Source organism: Vulpes lagopus, chromosome X (assembly GCF_018345385.1).
Source record: "Vulpes lagopus strain Blue_001 chromosome X, ASM1834538v1, whole genome shotgun sequence".
NCBI lineage: Eukaryota > Metazoa > Chordata > Mammalia > Carnivora > Canidae > Vulpes > Vulpes lagopus.
This window is the reverse complement of record NC_054848.1, coordinates 855,369-883,350: the sequence shown is the minus strand read 5'-3', so window position 1 is coordinate 883,350 and position 27,982 is coordinate 855,369. Positions and strand designations below refer to the sequence as shown.

Genomic DNA, 27,982 nt, shown 5'->3' with positions numbered 1-27,982 from the left:
TGGGCGGGGCCGCGGCCCTGTCGGGGGCGGGGCGGGCGGGGGCGTGGCTTCCGCTGTCGGGGGCGGGGCCGGCCCCAGTGCCCGCGGAGCGCGCTGCGCAGAGGATCGGGGTCGGAGCGGGCCCTGCGGTCGGGGGCGGGCGCGGGCGCGGGTGGGGGTGCGGGCGCCATGGCGCTGAGCCCGGTGATCGGGAAGCTGCTGCACAAGCGCGTGGTGCTGGCCAGCGCGTCCCCCCGCCGCCGGGAGATCCTCAGCCAGGCGGTGAGCGGCCTGCGCCGGAGCTGGGGCGGGGGAGGGGCGGCCGGGGACGGGGGGCCTGGGGCCAGGGGCTTAGTGACCTGGGGCCTGGGCCGGGGGGTCTGCAGACTGCAGGCCTGGGGCGGGGAGGACCTGAGGCCGGGCACCGGGGGACCTGGGGGCCTGGGGCGGGGAGGACCTGAGGCCGGGCACCGGGGGACCTGGGGGCCTGGGGCGGGGAGGACCTGAGGCCGGGCACCGGGGGACCTGGGGGCCTGGGGCCGGGAGGACCTGAGGCCGGGCACCGGGGGACCTGGGGGCCTGGGGCCGGGAGGACCTGAGGCCGGGCACCTGGGGACCTGGGGGCCTGGGGCCGGGAGGACCTGAGGCCGGGCACCTGCGGACCTGGGGGCCTGGGGCCGGGAGGACCTGAGGCCGGGCACCGGGGGACCTGGGGGCCTGGGGCCGGGAGGACCTGAGGCCGGGCACCGGGGGACCTGGGGGCCTGGGGCCGGGAGGACCTGAGGCCGGGCACCGGGGGACCTGGGGGCCTGGGGCGGGGAGGACCTGAGGCCGGGCACCGGGGGACCTGGGGGCCTGGGGCCGGGAGGACCTGAGGCCGGGCACCTGGGGGCCTGGGGCCGGGAGGACCTGAGGCCGGGCACCTGCGGACCTGGGGGCCTGGGGCCGGGAGGACCTGAGGCCGGGCACCGGGGGACCTGGGGGCCTGGGGCCGGGAGGACCTGAGGCCGGGCACCGGGGGACCTGGGGGCCTGGCGCCGGGAGGACCTGAGGCCGGGCACCGGGGGACCTGGAGGCCTGGTGCCTTCCCACCCGTGGAATTAGTGCTCAGGGTCCAGGTGACTCGGGGGCCTGCAGACCTGGGGGTCTGGGGCTGGGAGGACTTGAGGTCGGGCACCTGGGGACCTGGGGGCCTGGGGCCTACTGACCCATGGGGTTAGTGCTCAGGCACCTGGTGACCTAGGGGCCTGGGGCCTACTGACACGCGGGGCTACTCCTGGGGGTCCAGGTGACCCAGTGGCCTTGGGACGTGGAGGTCTGTAGACCGGGGGGTCTGGGGCCGGGAGGACCTGAGGCTGGGCATCTGGGGACCTGGAGGCCTGAGACTAGTGCTCGGGGTCCTGTGACTCGGGGGCCTGGAGACCTGGGGGTCTGAGGCCGGACACCTAGTAACCAGGGGCATACTGACCTGCGGGGAAACTGCCCAGGGGACCTAGCGACCAGGAGTGCAGGCCAGTGCCCGGGCTAGGGGTCTGTGTGACCAGGGGGCAGGGGTCTGCAGTCTGCGGTCTTCGTTGGAGCCACGGCGTAGGGATTCCAGGTCCCAGTGACAGGGTGCTTGGGGTGTGTGTGGTCTGCGTGGCCTGGGACTGGAGACTTCAGGCCAGGCCGAGTGGCCTAGTGACCTGCTGGCCGAGGGACTGCCCGGCCAAGGCCATGTCTGTGCCTGAGCTGGGTCCGTCCTGGAGCTGGTCCCCACCCGACTGCGGGGTGGTGTCACTGTGTGACTGGCCCCCACGGGGATGGCCTTGCCTGTTCACACGTGTTTGGGGACCGCGGTCAAGCAGCGTCCGTGGCATTTTGTGCGGGCGGTCAGTTTCCAGCTGCTTGTCCCCCCCCCCCCCACCGCCGGTGCTGACGTGCCGGCCTCGGGGACACTCCACGAGCCCTTTGACCGCTCAGAGCCTCAGACCCCGGCCCAAGCAAGCCGGCCAGCTGGCCTGTGCGTGGCCACCGCGTGGACGGCAGTGGCTTCCCCCCAGGTCTGCTGGGCCCCAGCCAGCCCGCTCCCCCCGGGCCGCCGGGCAGCACCCACGAGTCCCTGTGCCGGGAGGACAGGCCGGGCAGGAGCCGGTGCGTGGGGAGGGCCTCGTGGACCGCAGAGGGGGCGCTCGCTGCTCGGGGTCCGTGGGCTCTCCCCGCGGCGCCTGACACCCCGTGTTCTTGTGTTCTAGGGTCTCAGGTTTGAGGTGGTTCCTTCGAGGTTCAAAGAGACGCTGGATAAAGCCTCCTTCCCCGCGCCCTACGCCTACGCCATGGAAACGGCCAAGCAGAAGGCCCTGGAGGTGGCCGCCAGGATGTACCAGGCGAGCGGCCCGGGCTGGGAGGGTGGTGGGCTCGGGGCCGAGCGCTGGGCCGGCCTCACCGTCCTGGGGTCTCGGGTCCCAGCGTGTGGGCCCGATCCCCTGCAGCGCGCGCTCCAGGAACCCAACGGGACCACTGAGCACAAAGGAGTGACGGGGCTTAGTTAGGATCCGAGCCCCCGGGCGGCGCTGGGGTCTCCCGACGGGGCCGGGTTGGCGCTGACCTGCTCGCAGGCAGCCTTCGCGGTACTCGGTCCTGACGGGGACGACGGTGTAACGGATAGAGCATTAGCTAGGACGTGAGTTACCTGGGACGCAGGTAAGGCTGTTGTTCACGGGATAGTCATGCAATACGCTGTCGTAATGGATACGTTGTTATGTTTAGTTAGTGATTTAATACACCGTCCTGAGGAGTATAACGCTATTACATACGATATAAAGTCATTTAATACACCATCGTAAGGACTATAACGTCATTTTTAATATAGTTATTTTATTTTTATTTTTTTATTTTTTTTTAATTTTTATTTATTTATGATAGTCACAGAGAGAGAGAGAGAAAGAGGCAGAGACACAGGCAGAGGGAGAAGCAGGCTCCACGCAGGGAGCCCGATGTGGGATTCGATCCCGGGTCTCCAGGATCACGCCCCGGGCCAAAGGCAGGCGCTAAACTGCTGTGCCACCCAGGGATCCCAATATAGTTATTTTATACTGTCTTAAGGAATATAACATCATTATTTACAATATAAAGTTATTTAATGCACCATCGTAAGGAATATAATGTTATTATTTTTAATAGTTATTTAATACGCTATCATAATGAATATAACATTATTTTTAATAGTTATTTAACACAGTATCATAATGAATATAACTATTATATACAATATAAAGTCATTTAATACACCATCATAATGACTATGACATTATTTTTAATATAGTTATTTAATACACCGTCCTAAGGAATATAACATCATTATCTACAATATAAAGTTATTTAATGCAGCATCGTAATGAATGTAACATTATTATTTTGAATATAAGGTTATTCAATACACCATCGTAAGGAATATAATGTTATTATTTACAAAATAAAGTTATTTAATACACCATCGTAATGACTATAACGTTATTTTTATTTTTATTTTTTCATTATTTTTAATATAGCTATTTAATACACTATCATAAGGAATATAAGATCACCATCTGCAATACAAAGTCATTTAATACACCATCGTGATGAATGTAACATTATTATTTACAATATAAGGTTATTTAACACACCATCGTCATGAATATGAGCCTATTTATAATGTACGGTATTTAATACCCTATCGTAAGGAATATAACGTCATTATTTATGATATAATTTAATATACCGTCGTAATGGATGTAACGCTGTTATTTACGATATAAAGTCACTTAATACGCCATCGTAATGAATATAACTTCGTCATTTTTAACATGGTTATTTAACGCACTTCTCATAATGGATGTAACATTATTCACGGTATAAAGTTACTTAATGCACCGTCGTAGTGAACACAACGTTACCATTGACACCGCGAAGTCATTTCACGCACCATCGTGAGGAGCGTGGCGGCGGCACTTTGGGTGTCCCTGCAGGTCACTAGCTGCCGTCCCACCGTCACACGTTCACGATGCCCGATCGCCGTGCGCCATGTCACCAGGCGCCACAGTGACATCCCACTGCGACTCCTGTCCTACCGCACGTGCTGTGTGCCCCGCGCTATAACATCAGCTATTGCGATAAATACTCGAGTATTGATTAATTGATTTTCGGCGGCAGAAAGGTTAATGTTTAAGGACGCCCAGGGTTCAAGGTTCCCTACACACAGAGGCGATCCCAGATGAGCGAGCTCGGCCCCGAGCCTGAATGTTCCACGCGGACTGATTTAATTGCCCAGACGGCCTTCTCCTTAATTGCCATTGAGCGGGTCAGGAGAGGGCTTTGTCCGTAATTCTGGATAGCTGGGTGGGGGAGGATTTGGGGCGGCGCGGGGACCGGTACCCCCTGCGCCCCCCACCCCACCCCCACCACGAAGGAGGAGGAGCCCCTGGGGCGGACACTGCTGTTTGCAGTGCTGCCTGGCAGGTGCATCCCCACCATGTGACCACAAACCCTAAAGTTATTTAATGCACCATCGTAAGGAATATGATGTTATTATTTACAAAATAAAGTTATTTAATACACCATCGTAAGGAATATGATGTTATTATTTACAAAATAAAGTTATTTAATGCACCATCGTAAGGAATATGATGTTATTATTTACAATATAAGGTTATTTAACACACCATCGTCATGAATATGAGGCTATTTATAATGTACGGTATTTAATACCCTATCGTAAGGAATATAATGTTATTATTTTTAATAGTTATTTAATACACCATCGTAAGGAATATGATGTTATTATTTACAAAATAAAGTTATTTAATACACCATCGTAAGGAATATGATGTTATTATTTACAAAATAAAGTTATTTAATGCACCATCGTAAGGAATATGATGTTATTATTTACAAAATAAAGTTATTTAATGCACCATCGTAAGGAATATGATGTTATTATTTACAAAATAAAGTTATTTAATGCACCATCGTAAGGAATATGATGTTATTATTTACAAAATAAAGTTATTTAATGCACCATCGTAAGGAATATGATGTTATTATTTACAAAATAAAGTTATTTAATGCACCATCGTAAGGAATATGATGTTATTATTTACAAAATAAAGTTATTTAATGCACCATCGTAAGGAATATGATGTTATTATTTACAATATAAAGTTATTTAATGCACCATCGTAAGGAATATGATGTTATTATTTACAAAATAAAGTTATTTAATGCACCATCGTAAGGAATATGATGTTATTATTTACAAAATAAAGTTATTTAATACACCATCGTAAGGAATATGATGTTATTATTTACAAAATAAAGTTATTTAATGCACCATCGTAAGGAATATGATGTTATTATTTACAAAATAAAGTTATTTAATACACCATCGTAAGGAATATGATGTTATTATTTACAAAATAAAGTTATTTAATACACCATCGTAAGGAATATGATGTTATTATTTACAAAATAAAGTTATTTAATGCACCATCGTAAGGAATATGATGTTATTATTTACAAAATAAAGTTATTTAATGCACCATCGTAAGGAATATGATGTTATTATTTACAAAATAAAGTTATTTAATGCACCATCGTAAGGAATATGATGTTATTATTTACAAAATAAAGTTATTTAATGCACCATCGTAAGGAATATGATGTTATTATTTACAAAATAAAGTTATTTAATGCACCATCGTAAGGAATATGATGTTATTATTTACAAAATAAAGTTATTTAATGCACCATCGTAAGGAATATGATGTTATTATTTACAAAATAAAGTTATTTAATGCACCATCGTAAGGAATATGATGTTATTATTTACAAAATAAAGTTATTTAATGCACCATCGTAAGGAATATGATGTTATTATTTACAATATAAAGTTATTTAATACACCATCGTAAGGAATATGATGTTATTATTTACAAAATAAAGTTATTTAATGCACCATCGTAAGGAATATGATGTTATTATTTACAAAATACGGTCAGCCCCTGGGGTGGGGCTCACGTCCAGGGTGGGGGGGGTCCTCAGCTGAGGTCCCGGGGAGGGTCAGCCCCCTGGAGTGTGGCCTATGTCCAGGGTGGGGTGGGGTCCTCAGCTGAGGTCCCGGGGAGGGTCAGCCCCCTGGGGTGGGGCTCACATCCAGTGTTGGGGGGGGTCCTCAGCTGAGGTCCTCGAGGAGGGTCAGCCCCCTAGGGTGGGGCTCATGTCCAGGGTGGGGTGGGATCCTCAGCTGCAGTCCCAGGGAGGGAGGGTCAGCCCCTGGGGTGGGGCTCATGTCCAGGGTGGGGGGGTCCTCAACTGAGGTCCCAGGTAGGGTCTGTCCCTTGGGGTGCGGCTTATGTCCAGGGTGGGGTGGGGACCTCAGCTGTGGTCCCGGGGAGGGTCATACCTGTCCCTCCGCACCTGTCCCCGCCGCGTCCCGTGGGCGGGCCCCTCATGCAGCGGCCACAGCAGCAGCGCACGATGGACAGACGCGGGCTGACGGTGGGTGGCGGGGAGGCGCCCCCGCGGGGTCCGACCCGTCACGTCCAGTGCGTCCTGCAGGTTGAACGGCAAGGAGCACAGCGTGTTCACGGGCGTCGCCATCATCCACTGTTGCAGCAAAGGTACCGCGCCAGCCGCGTCCGCGTCCCTGTCCCGGGTCTGGGCCTCCGCGGGAGGAGCAGGTGTCCCTGCAGAGCTGAGCCCTCGGGTCCCCCGCGAGCGCATCTGCGCCCCTATCTGCAGAGGTCAGGGCTGCCTGGAGGCCTGTGCGCCCCTGCGGGACACGGGGTCACCGTGGGCGTGACCCGCACGGGCACTTCGCTGGCCAGTCCTGTGCAGTGCACAGTGCCGGCTCACCTGGCCACACACCTGGCCGCAGGGCGGAGGGCCCGGAGGGAGAGCCCGAGGAGCCCTGTGCGTGGCGGTCCCCCCACTCGCGGGGTTCACTGGCTTCATGTTCCCTGTCCCCCCCAGACCCCGCGGTTGACCATCCCCCCCGGCGGGTGGGGCGAGCGGGGGCAGAGGTCGGCGGGGGCCGCCCTGACCTCGGCCCGTGCTGCAGGCGGCCAGCTGGACACGGACGTGTGTCAGTTCCACGAGGAGACCACGGTCAGGTTCTCCCGGCTGTCGGAGGAGCTGCTGTGGGAGTACATCGACAGCGGCGAGCCCATGTGAGTGCCCCCGACGGGGACGCGCGCCCCCGGCCCTCGCGACGCACCTGCTTCCCGGCACCACTGCCGTGGCGGGGCCGATGTCACCGTGACGCCTCTGGGGACGGGGGGGGCGGGGGGGGGCGGGGGGGCGGCGCGGGGACCCCTGCCCCGGAGGAGCCGCCGTGTGCTGCGGTTGATGTGACCAAGGCTCAGGCCCGCGTGCACGCGCTGGGTGGGACGGGGGAGGGCGCCCCTGCGTCCGTCGCGGCGGCACCAGGGAGGCAGGTGTCAGCGCCCAGGAAGGAGCGGCTCTTGCACGGCCCTTCCTCCGTCCCTAAGGAGGTCTCGGCAGAGGCGCAGCCGCTGGTCGGGGTCCTCAGGGCGCCCCCTCCCCGGCCTCCGAGAGGGCCGTGCCCCAGGGTGCATGGAGGAGGCAGGGAGCCCGGGGACCGCCAGCTAGGGACACCTGGCCACTGCCCGTGCTGAGGACTCAAGGGTCACTTAGCAGTTTGTGCAGAGCCAGACTGGTCCCCGAAGGGCCCCGGGGTGGTCGCTGGGCTCCCGCCCCAGGCTGTGGGGTCGGAGGGCCAGGGGGAAGCGATCGTGCGACCCCCAGGACTCTGGTTGGTCCCGTAACGGTCCCGCCGTCTGTCCCCCCACCCGGTCGCTCCCCGCGCTCAGGGACAAGGCGGGGGGCTACGGGATCCAGGCGCTGGGCGGCATGCTGGTGGAGTACGTCCGCGGAGACTTCCTCAACGTGGTCGGCTTCCCCCTGAACCACTTCTGCAAGAAGCTGGTGGAGCTCTACTACCCGCCCGGCCGCCACGACGTGCGGCGCGTCAAGCACGACTCCATCCCGGCCGTCGACACCTTCGAGGACCTGAGCGACGTGGAGGGTGGTGGCTCGGACCCCGCGGGGGGCATCGAGGGCGGCCCCGGAGGACAGGCTGCTGCGGGCACGCGGGGAGCTGAGGCCAACGGCGCGGTGGAGAGCCCGCCCCCGTTCCCAGCGGACCTTCTAGAACTCATAGACGGCTTTAAAGCGTCGAAGGTACCGGTCTGAGCGTCCTGGGGCTGCCGTCAGCGATGACCGCAGATTCGGGGGCTTAACACCACAGGAACTCATCCTCCCCGGCTCTGGAGACCACACTCTGAGCTCCAGGGGGGCAGGACCACCGAGGTCCAGGGCTGGGGCTCCGGGGAGGGGCCCTCCCGCCTCTTCCGGCGTCTGGGCCCCAGGCGTCCCCAGGCTGGTGGCCGCGTCCCTCTCATCTCCGCCTCCATCCTCATGGGGCTCCTCCTCCGCGTCTGCAGCTCCTCTTCTGTCTCTTACGAGGACCCTGGTCATTGGACGTAGGGCCACCTCGTGTCAGAGCCTTCACGTCCTCCCATCTGCAAACACCCTGTTTCCACATTCGACTCCCATCTCAGGTTCTAGGGGTCAGGACTTGGGCATATCTTTTGGGGATGAGGTGTCTATGGGTATTTGAAGGTGCACAGGGTCTGATGACTGCAGCACAGGGACACGGTGCACCCCTGAAAGGCCTCTACTATGGCCCAGGGAGACGAGGCCGGAAGGCTGGGCATTGCAGCACCCTCGGGATGCCCAGCGCATTCCGGCTGGCCAGGTGGCAGGTGGGGTCTGGCACCAGGTCACTAGCTGTGTGCAGGGATCTGTCCTCACCGTGCTGTGGCCTCGGGATCCCAGCCACAGGGTGCCCCAGGTGGGGTGAGAGCCTGCAGGCCACTGGTGCTCGCGGGAGCCCGCGGGTGCCGGTGCCTGTGGCCTCCTCGTCCTTCCTGCGTGCTCACAGGCGCGTCCGAGAAGCGCCCGGGCCTGCCGGCGCAGCATCTCAGGCACACGCACACCTGGTCGTCCTCACCATCGTGGCCACGGCGGCTCACCCACCCGGCGGTCTCCTCTTCTCTCCGGCCTTCTCCCACGGCCCCGCTCGGCCGACCTTCCGGCTGCCCGAGGGCTCTGGGCCCCTGAGAGGCCGCAGGGGGGTGGCCTTTCCTGTGCCTGGGCTCCGCAGGGGTCGGCATGTCAGTGGCTGTGGGGTTGCTCCCTCCCACGCCCCCCTCACCCCGCCGGCCACCTCCCTCTGACGGCTTTGGCAGGGCAGGCGCTGTCGTGATCAGGTGGTTGTGCTGTGTCAGGCCTCGAAATAATGAATTTTCCTGCAAATAATAGTTAAAACAGAGCTCAGGCAACATTGCATTGTCACAGGTTGGAGGCCCGCTGTGCTCCCGGCATCTGCTCGTCTATGATCCGTTAGCTGCCTGCCTGCCAGTCAGGTGTCCGCCTCCATGCGCATCACCGGACCGTCAGTTATCTCTGTGTCCATAAATCTACTTACCTACGTGCCATCTCTCAGATCTAGCATCCATCCATTTATCGACCCACCTGCCTACCTGTGCCCCCGTCTGCCCACCTATCACCTCATTCTCCTGACCAAGGGCTCCCGGCGGTCAGGTGAGCTGACCAAGCCGAGGGGCAGAGGGAGAAGCAGGGCCCCGCGGGGAGCCCGATGCAGGACTCAATCCCGGGACCCCGGGATCATGCCCTGAGCCAAGAGCAGATGCTCAACCACCGAGCCACCCAGGTGCCCCTGGAGAAGTTGCCGTTGACAGTTTTCACAGCTTTGACCTCCTTCTTTTGGGTCCGTAGCAGTAAAACGTACCTGACAGGTCACGTAAGTGTAATTGTACTTGTTTTTAACGCACAGGCCCTGTTCACGGCTTGCAAGCTGAAGGTGTTCGACGTACTGAAAGACGAGGCCCCCCTGAAGGCCGCGGAGGTTGCGGGCAGAATTGACGCCTCAGTGTGTGGAACTGGACGGCTCCTGGATGCCTGTGTGGCCCTGGGGTTACTGGAGAAGACAGACGGAGGTAAGGGGACGTCCTACGTGTTGTGCTGACTGTTCGCAGGTGGAAGTCGCTCACCCAGTAAAGGTGGCTTCTCAGCGAAAGTGCAACGTGGCGTTTCCCGGAGAATAAGAACAGAGAATGGGGGAGAGGAAACGTAGTGAGTGTACGTGCATGTCAGGAGAGTGACGTCACTACGGGCTCTGCTCTCAAAGGAGCTGCATCCCTCAGGGTTCATGAGAGAAACACAACCAGTGGAATAGGCATGTGCACAAGGCAGATACATGTTTTTAATTATTTATTTATTTATTTATTTATTTTGTTTTGTTTTTAATTATTTAGACAGATGAGATAAATGGATGGATACACAGGTACATAGATAATAGGGAGGGGAAATAGCTAGGTAGGTAACAGGAGATTTGGATGGATAGACTGAGGTTGGATAGATGAATAGGTGGATGGATGGATGGATGGATGGATGGATATGATGGATGGATGATGGATGGATAGATATGATGGATGGATGGATGGATGGATGGATGGATGGATGGATATGATGGATGGATGGATGGATATGATGGATGGATATGATGGATGGATGGATATGGATGGATGGATGGATGGATGGATGGATATGATGGATGGATGGATGGGATATGATGGATGGATGGATATGATGGATGGATGGATGGATGGATATGATGGATGGATGGATGGATGGATATGATGGATGGATGGATGGATGGATGGATGGATATGATGGATGGATGGATATGGATGGATGGATATGATGGATGGATGGATGGATGGATATGATGGATGGATATGATGGATGGATGGATGGATGGATATGATGGATGGATGGATGGATGGATGGATATGATGGATGGATGGATGGATATGATGGATGGATGGATATGATGGATAGATAGGTACATAAGTAGGTGGGTGAATGGATGGAAGGAAGAATAGATGGGTAGGTAGGTGGATGGATGGATAGATGCATGGATGCATGGATAATGGATGGATGGTTGAGTGGATGGATGGACAGATGGATAGATGCATGGTTGGAGAGGTAGGTAATTAGGTACATGTATGAATGCAAGGAAGAATAGATGGGTAGGTAAGTATGTAAGTAGATGGATGCGTGGGTCTATGGATAATAGATGGGTAGGTAGGTTGATGAATGAATGGAAGGAAAGAAGAATAGATAGATGGGTAGGTAGGTAGATGGATGGGTGAACACATGGCTGGTGGGTGGACGGATGGATAGATGCATGGATGAATAAATAGGTAGATGTATGAATGGAAGGAAGACTAGATGGGTAGGTAAGTGGGTAGATGGGTAGATGGGTAGGTAGGTAGATGGATAAATGGAAGAATGGTAGACTGGATGGATGGGTGGGTGGATAGATGGGTGCATGGGTAGTTAAGTAGGTAGATGTATGAATGGAAGGGAGGATGGATTGGTAGGTAGGTAGTAGATGGGTAGATAGATGGGTGGGTGGATGGGTGGGTGGATGGGTAAATAGGTAGATGTAGGTGTATGAATGGAAGGAAGGATACATTGATAGGTAGGTAGATGGATGGGTACATGGGTGGATGGGTGGATGGGTAGTTAAGTAGATAGATGGGTGAATGGGGGGAAGCATAGACAGGTGGGTAGGTGGATGGGTGGGCGACAGTGTGTTCGCCGAAACGAACGAGACTCTCGAGCTCGGTCTCCGAGCAGACAGTCCAAGGGATGGTCCCTCCGATGCCTTGGGAATGACAGGGGGCTCGAGGCACCTTCACCTGCGTGATAAGGAGGAACGTGGGGCGCCGGCCTAGCCCCAGGAGCTGCCCTTTGCACAAAGTCGTACAAGCGTGTGGTTAGGATTTGGGGCGCGGGAAGCGGGCCTTTCTCCCCAGCCAGATCATTGTCACGATCTCCTCCTCCTCTATCAAAAAGAACGACGGGACGTGGAGAAAGCTCCCGTGTCCAGACTTTCAATCACCCGGGAGGTTCTTCGGGCGCGTTTTCGCGGGGCCCTTGCACGGTTCTGCAGGCGAACCTGTGAGCAGTCCCCACGCACGCGCACAGGTCCTGCGGCTCTTCCAAAGGCTCAGAAGTAACAAGGTTTAGGCGTTAGGACGGACGCAGCGCGGCTCCTCGTCTCGATGAGGACAGTTGGTGGGGCCCTGTGTTGGCGGATACGGGTCTCCCATCGCCACCTGTGCCCCCAGGCTCCCGTTCTCTGGGTGCGGGTGTCCCGGGGGGCTCCCCGGGGGGGCCAGGCCCTACGCACAGCCACCCGGGTGTGAAGAAGGGAAGAGCTCCGACCCACATCGCCCACGGCCTCATCCCCTTCACGTAAACGGCCGTAGGTGTCAGACCACCCTGCGCAGCGGTATGCAGCCTGGCGTGGCGTGGGTGCTCCGGGGCCCCGGCCGCGCAGTGACCGCCCCCGGGCTTCGGGGGAACCGCCTCTGGGAGCGTCCCCATGTTCGGGTCACACTTCCATGAGTCTGGTTCCGGGTGGGTCTGGGCTGAGGTCTCCGGATGACCGAGCCCTGAGCAGGTGTGGTGCGTGGGGTCCCTGGGGCGTCCCCGACCCAAGCGCCCACGGTGCCCTGTCGTGCCAGGTTACCGCAACACGGAGGTGGCAAGCCGGCACCTGGCGTCGGACGGCGAGTACTCGCTCCACGGCTTGGTGACGCACCACGACGACCACGCCTGGGAGCTCTTCACGCGCCTGGAGGTGGCCGTGCGACAGGGACCAAATGCAGCTGCGGGCGGGAAGGTGGAGGACCCGGCTCAGGTACTGGGGCTCCGGGCGCACACCTGCCCATCACACGCGTGTGTTGCAAAAGGACCCACGGGTATGGCTGCGGCCCGTGACCTGCGACCTCCTACGAAGCCGCTGGCCGCCCGCCTTGGTGATGGGGAGGTCAGGGGAGGTCCCGGGGTGGGAAGGACACGGGGTTGGGGGGGGCACCACCCGCTAGGGGGCGCACAAGCAAGGCAAGTCCTCTGGTCCTTGTCACGGTTCTCAGTCCGGTCCCAGGTCCAGGCACCTGCGGACTCGGGTCCACCCTCCGCTGTGTTCCCGCTGGGCCCTCACGTGGTGGAAGGGGCAGGGGGCATCTGCCTGGGCCCTGCAGGGACACCAGGCCCGTCGCGGGGCTGCACCCTCATGACCTCATGACCCCACCGCCCCAGATGCTGTCCCAATGCCAACCATCCCCTCCGGGTTAGGTTCTGACATAGGAAATTGGGGGGGGAGGGCACCATCCTGAGCAGAGACAGTGGGGCACAGAAGCACCAGGCAGCATCTGCCCCCCCAGCGAGCAGAGCCGGGAGTGAGGGAGGGACGGGGTCCCGGGGAGCAGAGCGGGTCCTGGGGAACAGAGTGGGGCCAGGGGTCCTGGGAACCAGAGCAGGGGCGGGGGTCCAGGGGAGCAGAGCAGGCGCGGGCAGGGGAGGTGTCCTGGGGACCAGAGCAGGGAGGTGGGTCCCGGGGAGCAGAGCAGGTCCTGGGGAGCAGAGCAGGGGTGGAGGGGTGGGGGGGGCGGGGTTCCCGGGGAGCAGAGTGGGGGCAGTCGCAGCCTCAGCCCCCCCCCCCCCGCAGGATGGAGAGGCAGCGCGGAAGGCAGGGCAGGGCTGGGGGGGATCCACGTCCCAGGTGGGGTGGGGGCTGAGGTGGGCACCCCCCCGGGCCCGCCTGTCCCTGTGGGACTCAGGGCCACTTCCTGCACATCCCCCCCACCCCCTCCCCGCTGACCTGTCCCAGCAGGGGCTTGGGTCCCCCCTCCCCCTGCGGAGGCCCTGCCCACATGCGACCCACAGCGGGGGTGGGGGTGGGGGGTGGCTGCAGGGTCCAAAGGATCAGCGGGCAGAGGGTCACCAGCATGGTGCCCGCTGCAGGGGCCACCGGGGAGACCCCACCTGGTCCCTCCCACCTGCTGGGCAGCGACAGCCTTCCTGGGGAGCCTGGGGGCTCTAGGGTGAGCGCCTGTTGGCTGACTCCAGATCCTGGCCCCGGGCATCTGTTTTGAAGGGAGGATCCTGGATCCCGCTGGAGCCGCCCTCCCTCCCGGCAGGACCCCACCCTGAGCTGGACCCTGCCCTGCCCCAGCAGAGCCCGCCTGACCCGGCTCCGCCCCCCCCACCCCTCCCCGCGGGGCTGGGCCCCATAGGAACACCCATGGCGGCCCAGGCCTGACTGCCCCCGCCCCCCCAGCCGCTCCCTGTCCCGCTGTCCCCTCATGCTCCCTGCAGAAACGCGGGTGGGGCCAGTAGCCGGGCCCCAGGAGCACCCTGTGGGTGGTCCCTCAGACCCCGTCCCGTTTCAGAGCCAGCAGACGACGCTGCAGTTCATGCAGGCCATGCACGGCCTCAGCAAGCTGACGGCCCGCCGGGTGGCCACGGCCTTCGACCTGTCCCGGTTCACCTCGGCCTGTGACCTGGGAGGTGCGTAGCCACCGCACCCCCGACCCCTGGGGCCAGGAATGGGGCGCAGACGGCTTTGTGTGTTCCCCGGGAGAAGTCCCGCCCGCCTCATCTGCTAATGCGATGTCCAAAATGGGTTCCCCTCTCCATGCAGCAGGGAAGTCCCTGGGTTTGGCCGTGCCACCCGCTGGGGCTTGGGGGCAGATCATCCCAAGTGTGAGGAGGTTCTAGGGATGGGCAAGGGGTACATTGAATCTGGGGGCCCACGGGGAGCCCAGAGCTGCCAGCTTTCATTTCCCGGTCATCTGTACGCCTCTCCTCCTGGTGGCCCAGAGCGGCTGCTGGGGCGCCAGCCATCACATCTACATTCTTGCCGCAGAAAGGAGATGGGAGGAGTGCAGCCCCCCCCCCCCCAGCTGGGCCACGATGCTCCCTGCGTGAGTCTGTGCCCACCCGGAGCCCTGGCTCACCTGCGCTGGGCCAGCACTGGTCTTGCCGTGCCTAGCCAGGTCCTGACCCCAAGAGGCCCCACGGCCTGTGTGAGACAGCAGAGATCTCTGCCAGCGGCTGCCTTCCGGCCCCAGTGTGCGTGCTCAAGCATCACTTTGGTTTAGCCAAGGTGGAACCGGGGCGGCCGGCCAGGGGGCGCGGGCGGGTCACGGAGCAGGTGTGCGTCCCCGCAGGCTGCACGGGCGCGCTGGCCCACGAGCTGGCCCACGAGTACCCGCGCATGAGGGTGACGGTGTTCGACCTCCCGGACGTCCTCGAGCACGTTGCGTGCTTCCAGCCCGGAGGGCGGCCCTCGGAGCGGATCAGCTTCGTGCCAGGTGCGCGCTGCTTTGTGTTTGCCAAACGTCGACGTTCGGCCGACCGTATGGGCTTCCGGGCTGTGCGTGCAGGGTGTGGGTGTGCGTGTCTTCTGGGAATGTGAACATGGGTGCATTTGTGTGTGTGCACATGCGGTTACCTGTGCGGGGGGTGGCTCTGTGTGTGTCTGGGCGTGTGCGTGCGTGTGTCTATGCATGCACCTGTGTGCCTGGGCACGTCTGTGCGGTGTGCCTGAGCGTGCTTATGACACGTGTGTTGTCTGAGTGTGTGCATACGTGTGTTGCATGTGTAAATGCAAACGTCTTTGTGTGTGTGCATGCTTTGTTGTCTCTGCATGTATGTCCATGTGTGTGTTGTCTGTGTACGTGCAAATGTCTGTCTGTCTCTGCGTGTGTGTGTGCATGTACACACGTGTGTCTGCGTGGGCATGCAGTTGTGCCTGTGTGTGTGCTTGCATCTGTGCATATCTCTGTGCGTGACGTCTTTAAGTCTCAGTCTCTGTGCGCATGTGCATGCACGCGTGTGTGTCTGCGCGTGTGCATGCACGCATGTTGCCTGTATGCATGCACATCTGTGCCTGTGTACATGTCTCTGTGTCGGTGTGCCTATGTGTGCTTATGACACGCGTGTTCGAGTGCGTGTGTGCGTGTGTGTTGTCTGTGTAAACGCAAATGTCTGTGTGCATGCACGCATTTGTTGTCTCTGCATGTACGTGCGTGTGTGCATTGTCTGTGCGTGCAAACGTATGTCTTGTTCTGCATGTGTTTGTGTGTGCATGTACACACGTGTGTTTGTGTGTGTATGCAGTGTGTGTGTTTGCATCTGTGCATGTGTGACGTCTTTAAGTCTCAGTCTCTGTGTGCATGTGCCTGCACGTGTGTCTCTGTGCGTGTGCATGGCCGCGTGTTGCCTGTCTGCATGCATGTGCCTTTATACGTGTCTCTGTGTCGGTGTCCCTGTGTGTGCATGATACGCGTGTTGTCTGAGTACATGTGTGTTGCATGTGTGTATGTGCATTCCAACGTATCTATGCATGTATTTGTCTCTGCGTGTCCATGCATGTGTGCATCATCCGTGTATTTGTCTATGCGCGTGTGTGCAGCTACCTGTGTGTGTGATGTGCACGTGCATGCAGTGTGTGTGCCTGCGTGTGGTCTGCATGCGTGTGTGCATGCACATGAGTTTCCGTGTGTGCGTGCACAGTTGTGTGCATCTCCATGTCACATAACGTGAGCGTGAGCGGCCGTGTCAGCGGCCCTGGAAGCAGCGGTGCTGGGCGGGCACGTGGGGACGTGGATCGGCAGAGGTGGGCGTCTGCAGGTGTCTGCACCCACCACGGCCACACAAGCTGGAGCAGGAAAGCCTTGAGTTAGACGCGAGGGAGAACTTGCAGGGCCGGGGCAGGGGGTGGATGCAAACGTGGGAGCAGCTTGAAAAGAAACCCTTGCGGTCCTGAATCCCGTGGGCGCCGCGACCCGGCCCAAGGGCACGCGTGCTGACGGCCCAGGGTCCGGACTTCTGCATGTTTCGGGATCAGGACACAGTTGTCCCTGCTGCCAGCAGTTCTGGGGAGCGGCCAACCCCCCCCCCCCCCCCCGTCAAGTGTCTGTCGGGTGGGCACGTAGCTCCCGTGTCCCTAACGGGCTCATAGCACCTTGTTTCCACACCAGGTGACTTTTTCTTTTTTTTTTTTTAACTTCATTTAATTAATTAACAATTCTTTTTTCCGGGGATCCCTGGATGGCGCAGCGGTTTGGCGCCTGCCTTTGGCCCAGGGCGCGATCCTGGAGACCCGGGATTGAATCCCACGTCGGGCTCCCGGTGCATGGAGCCTGCTTCTCCCTCTGCCTATGTCTGCCTCTCTCTCTCTCTGTGTGAATATCATAAATAAATAAAAATTTAAAAAAAAAAAGAAAAACATTCTAAAAAAAAAAGTAAAAAAAAAACAAAAAACAATTCTTTTTTCCACATGAGTTTTCCTTTTTTTTAAATTTCATTTTATTTATTTCTTATTATTCATTTATTTTCCCCTGAGTTTTTCTTTTTTTCTTGTTTTATAAATTTTATTTTACTTATTATTCTTTTAATTTCCTTATTTTTTATTTATTTTCTTATTTCTTTTTATTATTATTATTTTTTATTTTCCTATTTCTTATTTTGTTCCCAGGTGACTTTTTCAAGGACAGCCTCCCGGAGGCAGAGCTGTACGTGCTCTCCAGGATCCTGCACGACTGGCCGGACGACCAGGTGCACGCGCTGCTGGGCCGCCTGTCAGGCCGCTGCAAGCCAGGTGAGACCGGGCCCGGGCCGGGGCCTTCCTGCACACGCGCACCCAGAAAGGAAAGACAGGACGAGGTGGCTTGGCGGAGAGCCAGGTGACCCGCTGGGCCCCGCGGAGGGCGTGCTCGGTCCGCGGGGAGCGTGCCGGGAGCTCTGGGAACCTCTCACCGGAGCCGCGTGTCCTGGCCCCATAAAGCCGGTGACGGCGTCTGCGCTCTGGGGCCCCGGAGGCTCCTGGACGCGCCCCAGGTGGGTCCCTCTGAGGACGCAGGCTGTGCACCTCCCCTGACTGCCAGCCTCGGCGCTCCGTGTCCCCCGGGCCGTGTCCGAGGCGGTCACAGCCGCCGTGGCCCGTGAGGCCGTGCAGCAGGGCGCGTCCAGCCACCCCGCGGCCCCGTCGCAGGCCCTCGAGGTCGCAGTCCCGGAACGCACGGCTCTCATTTCCGCGTCCTGAGCTCCTGGCGTCTGGCGAAGCACTTCTGGGGGGGCCTCCCTGCGGCCTTGGGGAGCATAAACGAGCCGGCCATCCGCGTGTCCTGTGTTGTGCGCCGTGAGGCTGCTTGTAGTCTTGCACTTGGGCCGGGAGACGCCCGTCATGGTCATGTGGGGTCTCCTATTTTGCACAAAAAGAAAGAAGGGAACGTGAAGTGTGAAGTGCAACGGGGCGTGTCTGCGTAGAGATGGGGCTGTGGCCCGGGCGACGGGCGACGTGCGAGTGTGCAGGCGACGCCCGTACGTTTTCTCCGAGGCCTTCAGCTGACTGGACGTGGCCCACCCGCGCCGTGGAGGAGGCAGGAGGGCCCCTCCCCGGAGCCTGTGGAGGGAGCGTGTCCCCCCTGGACCCCAGAGCTGGGCGAGGATGTGACCCTGGGACAGTGCGGTTGCAGGCGACCTTCATGGCCGGGAGGGGCGAGCCCGGGGCGCTGAGGCCGCCCCCCGGACAGGTTCACAGGTGTCAGAGCTCGCACCCCAGGGCTTCCCTGCACCTGCAGAGCTGCCAGTTCACGGGTGGCCTGCACCCAGGGCGCAGGGGTCGCAGAGCTCAAAGTGGCCTTTTGTAAGATTTTCTTACGGGATTTCCAGCATGCGTGCGCCGTGATGGGGCCGCGGTCCCCGCACCCAGACTCGGTTTCCCCCACCCGTGTGCACGAGGTGAACCATCCCGGCCCCGGGTTGTGTCCGCCAGCTCTGGGCTTGCCCCCGGCTCCGCGTCCTGGTGCTGCATCCTTGTCCCTTCCCAGGGTCTGGGTCTCTGTCCCCTGTGGTTCTGCTCACCCTGCACAGTGGCGGGCAGTATCCCCACGTTGCCGCAGGAGGCCCGGCCATCCACTCACCGCATTCCACCCCCATGCGGGGTGTCCCCACGGGGCCCACCATGGAAAACTTGCCCTTGACTGCAGCTGGCTGTGTGCTTCGCAGGCGGTGGCGTGTTGGTGGCCGAGGAGACCGTGGACGAGGACCCAGCGGCGGCGCGGAGCAACCTGGCGGCGGCCCTGAGCCTGCTGGTGCGACCCCGGGGGCGCGGCCGCAGCGGGGCAGAGTACCGGGACCTGCTGGAGCAGCACGGCTTCCGGGACGTGCGGGTGGCGGCCGCGGCGGGGGGCGCACTGCACCTGCTGCTGGGCACCCGGGCCTCGCCACCCTGAGCCCCGGTGGTGGGGCAGGCCGCAGCAGGCGCAGGGTGCTTGCCGGAGGTCCCTGTGGGAGCCGCACAGCCTGTGCAAAGGCCCGGTGGCACCCAGGGCCGCCCTCGCCAACACAGGTGCCCTGGGCGCCTCCTCCACACCTCTTTACCCCGCGCTTCTGCGTGTTTAAGCAGCTGCTGCCTCACGCAGGTGGCGGGTCATGGGGTGGACAGGACTCCTTTCCACGCAGGTCCCGGAGCGACGGTGTCACGCTCAACTCTTGTGTACGTGTGCCTTAATTTATCTTCTGAACAGGCAGGTGCCTTGCGCTCTTCTGTATATCGGGCAATGACAGTGCGGAGCAGCTCGCAAGGTGTCTGTGAGCGGACGTTGTGGAATTATTAGGAAAACGGTCCGGTCGGTCACATCCCTTGTGGCTGACGCGCCTCCCACGCGCGTGTGCACTGGTGCACGTGCGCTCGGTCTCAAATCCTTAAATAAAAATAGTAAGAATGAGCAGCTGCGCGGGCCTCCACATGCTTCTACGCACAGTAGCTTTCTCCGTGTGGCCGGGTTTTCTAGAGAGACACCAGGTTACGTCCACGTGTGCGTGTGTAGACTCACCCCAATCGCGCTGGGCTCGATGCTGTCTCGTTAGATGTGCCTTCACGCAGACGTCAGTGCATGCTTTTGGTCAGAGGCCAAATTTTAAAAATAATAATAATAATGGCAAGTTGGGTGCCGATCGGAGCCTGGGGTGGAAGAGGGATGAGGTGGTGATGAGCGGGGCCGCGGCGTCCAGGGCGGTGCCCGCAGCTGCCCTGCTGCAGGACGAGGGTTCGGGCTCAAGGCCCCGCCCGGCGCCCCTGAAACAGGCCCTTTTCGCCCCGTCCAGGCCCCTCCCACCGCGTCCGACCCCTGCGTGGGCCTGGGGCAGGTGACCCAGGCCCCTCCCACCGCGTCCGACCCCTGCGCGGGGCTGGGGCAGGTGGCCCGGCCTCCTCTCACCCCCTCCAGGCTCCTCCCACCCCGTCCAACACCTGCGCAGGCCTGGGGCAGGTGACCGGGCTCCTCCCACCGCGGGGCCCCTCCCTCCTGCACCGGGTCCGCCGCCCCTGCCGTGGGCTGGTGCTAAGCAGCCCGCAGGGTCCCGCGCCCTCCTGCCCTCTGGGGTGGCCGCGCTGCGTGACGCTGACGGACCCGGTGACATCGCACACCTGCTCTCGGTCGCCGCCACTTGTCTCAGGGACGCAGGGTTAGAAGCAACCGCGCTCCTCACCAGGCCCCTCGGAACATCCAAGTGTCCCCCCCCCACCCCCGCTGCTCTGTGCCTGCGCCCCCGACGCCCCGACTCCACAACCCGGGGCCCAGCACCAGTCCCCCCTGGGAAAGCACATACCCTGACGCCCCGAGTCCACGACCCCGGGCCCAGCAGAGGCCCCCCCATGGGAGCACACATCCCCGGGCGACCCCGGGCCCAGCACCGGCCCCCCCCTGGGAGCGCACATCCCCGGGCGCCCCGACCCGACGACCCCCGGGGCCCAGCACCGCCCCCCCCCCGGGAGCGCACATCCCCGGGCGCCCCGACCCCACGACCCCCGGGCCCAGCACCGGCCCCCCCTGGGAGCGCACATCCCCGGGCGCCCCGACCCCACGACCCCCGGGCCCAGCACCGGCCCCCCCTGGGCACGCTCATCCCCTGGCGCCCCGACCCCACGACCCACCGAGGCCGCGGCTGGGAACCAGAGGCCAGATAACATCTCAGAAGGCCGCGAGGGTCCGTGGGTTCCTTACACCACACGCTGTCCCATGTCTTTTTTGGTAGCAAAACACCAGAAAAATGAGATCACGACCTGGGGCCTCGCTGCCACACGACCTGCCTCTCCGTTTGTCGGGAATACAGCTCTTTTTAGGGGCGTCTGATGGGGAGCAGGGCCGGGCACGCGTGTCTTTAAAGGGCCTTAGTCTTCAGGAGCCAGGGGGGCTCTGGAGGGTGGAATTCTGCGGCTGCCCCCCCCACCAGCACCTGTGCAGGAGACAGTTATTCCTGGACGCACCCCGCCTGTCCTTGGGCAGGTGTGTGACCCCAGGGCTCCAAGCAGCGCCCCCGGGGAACTCGTCACCACTCTCCGGACACCACCGGCATCGCAGGGCTCCTGGCGGGGGGGGGGGGGGGGGGGGGGCACCATCTGCCCCAACTGACCCGGTTCCTTAAAGGCAGGGCCTCAGGGAAGGCACCCCCACCCCCAGCGCGCAGCCCACCCCCTCCTTCTCAGCCATCAGCTGAAAGGCACAATATTTGCAAACAGTTTTACTAAAATCTTTTATTTGTTTAATTCCCACACCCGTTTTCCAGACACCGTGGGGCCGCGGCGTGAGGCACCTGCGAGCACCCAGGGCGCCCCGTGCAGTGTTAGGCTCAGGGGTGCTTCTCAGGGTCCCCGCGCGGGCTGGAAACGGCCCTTGCCAGGACCCGGGCCGCCCTGCCTCCCTGCCACCCCTGCCCTGTCCCGGCGAGACGGTGCAGGCTGTGGCCTTGCCCGGGACACGAGCTTCTTGGTTTCTACTGTGCCTCAGCCCGCTGCCCGGGGGCCGGCTCCCGTGCAGCCCGGGCCCGTGTCACCTGCACACACACTCCAAGGACAAACAGGTCAGTGCCTGAGCCTACCCGCCCCCCCCCCCCCCCAGGGAAATCATGTCCTGAACCTCAATTAGCCCTAAGTGCAAGGGCTCCTGTTGGTTCCTGCAATCGGATTCCAGAAGCTTCCCGGGGCCCCAAGGGCGCTGAGCCGGCTGCTGGGAGTTCAGAGCGAGCAGAGAGCAGATGCTAACCGTCCCTCACGGCTGGAGCCCCCCACCCTGACGCTCTAGAGAAGCTCCTCGCTGGTCCCAAGTCGTTGCAGTCGTCAGCCTGGGCGCCCCCCCCCCAGCGGACCTCTGGGGCGCTGGCACTCGGTGCCTGGCCCTTCCGGCCCAGACAGGCCCGTCCTGTTGTCACCTGGAGGTCCCCCCCGCGGCCGCTGCACCAAGCGTGGGGCCCGACCCTCCGGGGACCTTCCCGCTCCCTGTCCCAGTGAAGCCCCCAGAATGTGCCAGAACCTCTGACGCCCGGACCCTGACGCCTCGTGAGCCCGGACCCTGTGGCCCTCTAAGTGACTTCTGGGTGCTCCCCCAGCACCCCCCTGCACCTTGGCCGGCGTGGTGCCCGAGCCTCACCTGCCCCTCCCGGAGGCCAGGCCCGGGCGGAGCCGGCATCCGCAAGGACACAGGGAACTGGACAAGGACACAAAGCTCCGCGACGCTTTGCTGGCATCTGGCCACCCGCTCAAGGCTTCCCTACCTGCCAGGGGGACAGAAGTGGGGCGAGCACGGGAGGGGGCAGGAAGAGGAGGGAAGCCGAGGCAGGGACAGGAGAGAGACACGGAGAGAGACAGGGAGGCCTAAAGGGAGTCGGGCGGAGCCCTGAGGGCGCCTCCCCGAGACGCAGTCCCAGGCCGCAGTCCCACCACCGCCAAGCCAGCGAGTGACACACCTTCCACTCGGAGCGCGCGGTTACAATCCAGTAAGAGGTTCAAGGTCAATGGAACGTTCCCAGGACACCGTGTCCGGGCTTGAGCTTCCCTCCTGGGGGTGCCCGGGGGGTGTGTGCATGTGTGTGTGCAGGTGCACGTGCGTGTGCAGGTGACTTCTGCGTGTGCACAGGTGCCGTCTGCGTGTGCAGGTGCAGGAATGCACAGGTGCATGTGCGTGTGCAGGTACCTTCTGCGTGTGCAGCTGGACGCACAGGTGCATGTGCGTGTGCACAGGTGCCTTCTGCGTGTGCAGCTGGACGCACAGGTGCACGCGCGTGTGCAGGTGCCGTCTGCGTGTGCACAGGTGCCCTCTGTGTGCAGGTGCAGGAATGCACAGGTGCATGTGCGTGTGCAGGTGCCTTCTGTGTGTGCAGCTGGACACACAGGTGCACGTGCGTGCGCAGGTGCCGCGTGTGCAGGTGCACGAATGCGCAGGTGCATGCGTGGCCGGCTCCGCATGGGCCGGTGCAGCGAGCGCCGCCGCGAGTCACCGTCCAAGCGGGCTGCAGCACCCCCACATGGGGGCGCGGGGTGTTGGGGGGCCCAGGCATGGGCTCCTGGGGCTGTCTGGGGCGTTCGCATGGGTCAGGGGGCGGGGCGCTGCAGTGAGGACGGGTCGGGGCGGCCAGTAGTGGGGTTGTGGGCTTTGGGAGAGGGGGGAAGTGCAGGTGGCAGGTGACCTGACCTTGCGGTCTTCGACCTGACCTTGGGGTCTTCCAGAGGAGCCGGGGCCACGACGTGACCTGGGGTCAGCACACGGGGGACGGGTCGCGCAGGGTCGGGGTCGGGGTGCTGGGGCGCGCCCGGTGTGCCGGGGCGCGCCCGGGATGCCAGCGGCTGGAAGGAGCCCGGGCTCCGGACCCGCCGACGCCGCCCCTTCCCCTCGGCGACCTTGACAAGGTCACGGCGGCGGCCGAGCCCTCGGGGCCGCACGGCGCATGGGCGGGGTCCCGCTCCCGGCATGCCTCGGGGCCCGGCGCGCGGGAAGGGGCGGGGCAACGGCAGCAGCGCAGCCAATGGGCGCGGCGCGGACGGGCACGGGGCGGGGCGCGTTGCGGCTCCCGGCAGCCCGCGGGGGCGCGGCGCGCGGGAAGGGGCGGGGCGTCGGTGGGCGGCGCGGCCAATGGGCGCGGCGGGCGGGGGCGCGGGGCGGGGCTTCGGGCCCTTAGCGGCTGCGCGCTGGGCGCCCCGTCCTTTCGGTCCCGGCGGCGGCAGCGCGGAGCCAGCGGCGCCCTCCCTCCCTGCCTCGGTTCGCCCGTCCGTCCGGCTGTCCGCGCCCGCACTCCGCCGTCCGCCGTCCGCCCGCCGCCATGACGGAGCAGGCCATCTCGTTTGCCAAGGACTTCCTGGCCGGAGGCATCGCCGCCGCCATCTCCAAGACGGCCGTGGCCCCGATCGAGCGGGTCAAGCTGCTGCTGCAGGTGCGCGCGGCGCGTGCGCGCTCGGGGACCCGGGACGGCGGTCCCGTCGGGGGGGGGGGGGTCCGGGCGTGCTGGGAGGGCTCGCGGGGGGGGGTGACAGCCGGGCGGCCCGGCCGCGTGCACCGGGACCCGCGGCCGCCGGAAGTGCGAGGCCGCGCCGCTTTGTCCGCGCGCCGCCCGCTTCCGGGGCCGGGCCGGCCGCGCGTCACGTGGATCCCTCCGCGCGTGCGCGCTGCGGCCGAGCTCTCGGCACCCGGAGCGCGGGCCTCGCCCCCGCGGTGCCCACCGTCGAGGGCGAGCGGACCGCGAGCGCCCTCTGCGATGGAGGCCGGGGCTTTGCTCCGCCCCGCTCCGGCCTGAGAGCTCCGCTGGGAAGTCGTTGCGCCCGCGGCGAGCTGGCGGCAACATTGTTGCGGCGCCTCCTTGGCAACATTGTTGCAACGCGTCCTTGGCGACGTTGTTGCGGGGGGGGGGGGCAGCGGGAGCATTGTCGCGGCGGCCGCGCTCCCGTGCACGGATGAGCGGTTCCGACTTGCAGGGACGCGCCTCCCGGGGTGAGCGCGCTCCGGTGCACGGTTGGCCGGTGCGGACCTGCGGGGACCAGTGTCCTGGGCTGTGCCACGTCCTGTCGAGCCAGTGCACGCTCCCGTGCATGGATGAGCGGTGCGGACCTGCAGGGACCAGTGTTCTGGGCTGTGCCCCGTCCTGTCGACCCACTGCGCTCCTTCCGTGCACGGTTGAGCGGTTGCAGGGAAGCGCCTCCCGGAATGAGTGTGGTCCGGTGCTCGGTTGACCAGTGCGGACCTGCAGGGACCAGTGTCCTGGGCTGTGCCCCATCCTGTCGAGCTAGTGCGCTCCTCCCGTGCACGGATGAGCGGTTCCAGCTTGCAGGCATAGGCCCCCCCCCACCCCAGATGTGAGCTCTCCCGTGGGGCTATCGTGCTCACATGCAGGAATTCCCCTCCAGGGACTCGCCTACCCTGGGGACGCTGGCTGGTACCGCTTGCGGACCCTCTAACGCGCCTGTCTGCCCGTCTGTCTCGCAGGTGCAGCACGCCAGCAAGCAGATCGCCGCCGACAAGCAGTATAAGGGCATCGTGGACTGCATCGTGCGCATCCCCAAGGAGCAGGGCGTGCTGTCCTTCTGGAGGGGCAACCTGGCCAATGTGATCCGCTACTTCCCCACGCAGGCCCTCAACTTTGCGTTCAAGGATAAGTATAAGCAGATCTTCCTGGGGGGCGTGGACAAGCACACGCAGTTCTGGAGGTACTTTGCCGGCAACCTGGCCTCAGGCGGGGCCGCGGGCGCCACCTCCCTCTGCTTCGTGTACCCGCTGGATTTTGCCAGAACCCGTCTGGCAGCCGACGTCGGCAAGTCAGGCACCGAGCGGGAGTTCAAGGGCCTTGGAGACTGCCTGGTGAAGATCACCAAGTCCGACGGCATCCGGGGTCTCTACCAGGGCTTCAATGTGTCCGTGCAGGGCATTATCATCTACCGGGCAGCCTACTTCGGCGTCTACGACACGGCCAAGGGTACGTGTGTTCTTGGTGTGGGGCTGCACGTGTAGCGGGGGCTCCGGGATCGGCTGTTGGCAGAGCCGCACTCTGCAGGGTGGGAAGTCTGACATCCACATGTTCACAGGGTTGCTGAGGTTCATGGCGTCTCCTCGGTGTGTAGATGGGCCTCTTCTGTGTGTCTGAGTTTAGATTTTTTACAGGGTGTTGATGGTGTTGGATTAGGGTCTTCTCTGAAGACGCTTTATACTGTTTTTTAAAGGAGGTTATTCCGAGGTATCTGGGGTTTTCAGCGTGAACATTAGGGTGTGCCGTTCACACCTTGAAAGCTAGTGTCTGCAGCAGAACTGCCTCTTGTGTGGTACATGCACTTACCAGGCTCGCCTGTTCCTCTCTGTAGAGAGAGCCCGTTCCCAGGCACTAAGCGTGGGCCTCAGGGACCACTCTACGCCCTGCGGGTGGTTCCTCTTGGTCACGGGGGCTCCACGTGGCACCAGGGCAGGCAGTACTGCTCTTGCCCCGCTGTGCTGTGGCACTGGAACCTAACGCTGGCTGGTGACCCCGCAGGCATGCTCCCAGACCCCAAGAACACGCACATCGTGGTGAGCTGGATGATCGCCCAGACCGTGACGGCCGTGGCGGGCGTGGTCTCCTACCCCTTCGACACCGTGCGGCGGCGGATGATGATGCAGTCCGGGCGCAAAGGAGGTACGTTGTCTCGGTCCTGGTGACTGCGCCTTGTCCTCGGGAGGTGAGAGATGCAAGAGCTCCTGGAATGACGGGCCCTTTGGTGGCCTCAGGCCATGGGAAGCAGGGCTAAGAGATGAGGCTCTTCACAGGGTTTGAGACCGTAACTGTTGATCCAGGGGCGCTAGAACCCCGCAGCCCTGCCGGGTACTGGGCCGGGACCTTGCACCGATCCCAGGAGTGGACACGGGGCTGCAGTTTGGGTGTTTTGGTTATAGCCACAGCAGTGGGCTGAGCAGCGGCCAAGACCTGGGGCTCTTGGTGTGCAGAGCCTCATTTTTCCCTGCGATGAGAAATCCAGGTTGCCTGGAGGGTGGCATCTGGTTTGGGTGTGTGGACTGTGTCTTCTTGGGTTCCTTTTGCCCTTTTCCCGAGTAACCTCCCAGTAAGCTCTCCTGTCTGTCCCTCTTACAGCCGACATCATGTACAAGGGGACCGTCGACTGCTGGCGGAAGATCTTCAAAGATGAAGGGGGCAAAGCCTTCTTCAAGGGCGCGTGGTCCAACGTCCTGAGGGGCATGGGGGGCGCCTTCGTGCTGGTTCTGTATGACGAGCTGAAGAAAGTCATCTAGACATTCCTCCTCCAGACCCGGGGGCCAAGGGAATCAAGTAGAATCCTTTTAACTGTTACGGACCATTGATCTTCGAGAAATTCCAGTGTCCTTGTCCCGGCCAGATCACGTAGACAGGGCTGGGGAAGGTTCCAAAGGGGGCTCATTGTGATCGATCATCGGCACCAGGTTCCATGTTTTGATTCCGGGGGGAGGGCAATCATGACGTCTTCGTGGGTCCACGGGCTGGGCTGGCAGCTCCGCCACTCAGACCATAGAGTCCAGGTGCTTGTGGGACCCGGGTTGTGTTTAAGTATTTATTTAAAAAAAAGAATCATGTCTCCATTTGTACTTAAGCACTGTTCTCTTTTGCACAGCCGAATATTTGCAATTATGTTCCACGTCGGGCATTCTGCTGCAAAACCATAAAAACTGGGACACAGAGTTTCTGGTGCTTTGTTTTCAACGGAGCAGCCTTGTGGGCTCTGGGGTCGGGCATGGTGAGCAGTGGGGAGGGAGATGCACGGGGTCAGGGAGGCCACGTTCTGCTCTCAGGAGAGTCCTTCTGGGACTGGGATGTGATTCCTAGCACCCTGGTGAGGTGATGGAAATAAGCTCATCTGCAGCTCATTCCGCCCACAGACCACCTTGGGTGCTGAAGACAAGCCAGTGCAAGGGAGCCTGGGGCGCCGGACCCTGTTCCAGGGACCTTTCAGGACATGGACCCAAGCCTCCCATTCTGTGCCACCTGCCAGGACCTCTGGGGCCTCCTGAATCCCCTCTCACCCCCGGTGAAGGAGCACAGTGTAGCCAGTCTCCCTGCTGAGAAAAACATCCCGGAAGTAGCCCCAGCAGCCACATCCTGTGGCCCAAGTCCGCCCTGGGGCAGGTCTGCATCCTGTGCGGCTGTTTGTGCAGAAACCCCCACGTGAGGGCGGGAGAACAGGTCTCCAGACTGAACCTTGGACCTGCCGTTGCTTCCACCTGTGAAGCGG

General features: G+C 61.1%; 3 protein-coding genes across 3 annotated transcripts; 2 read left to right on the top strand and 1 right to left on the bottom strand.

Annotated features, from left to right (window-relative positions):
- The first annotated feature begins 63 nt into the window (after positions 1-63).
- ASMTL (acetylserotonin O-methyltransferase like) lies at positions 64-19,697 on the top strand. Its single transcript, XM_041740958.1, has 11 exons — positions 64-261; positions 2,214-2,386; positions 6,511-6,617; positions 7,058-7,166; positions 7,830-8,199; positions 9,878-10,040; positions 12,642-12,817; positions 14,352-14,469; positions 15,132-15,275; positions 17,444-17,566; positions 18,976-19,697. The coding sequence occupies exons 1-11, from the start codon at positions 169-171 to the stop codon at positions 19,200-19,202; spliced, it is 1,803 nt and encodes a 600-aa protein (XP_041596892.1). The 5' UTR covers positions 64-168; the 3' UTR covers positions 19,203-19,697.
- LOC121482904 lies at positions 17,548-18,996 on the bottom strand. Its single transcript, XM_041740957.1, has 2 exons — positions 18,891-18,996; positions 17,548-18,169 (listed from the first exon to the last, which is right to left on the bottom strand). The coding sequence occupies exons 1-2, from the start codon at positions 18,893-18,895 to the stop codon at positions 17,548-17,550; spliced, it is 627 nt and encodes a 208-aa protein (XP_041596891.1). The 5' UTR covers positions 18,896-18,996.
- A 4,237-nt stretch (positions 19,698-23,934) lies between the features above and the next one.
- On the top strand, positions 23,935-27,431 carry SLC25A6 (solute carrier family 25 member 6). The gene is made up of 4 exons (XM_041740956.1): positions 23,935-24,174; positions 25,221-25,707; positions 26,257-26,397; positions 26,851-27,431. The coding sequence occupies exons 1-4, from the start codon at positions 24,064-24,066 to the stop codon at positions 27,006-27,008; spliced, it is 897 nt and encodes a 298-aa protein (XP_041596890.1). The 5' UTR covers positions 23,935-24,063; the 3' UTR covers positions 27,009-27,431.
- The last annotated feature ends 551 nt before the right edge of the window (positions 27,432-27,982 follow it).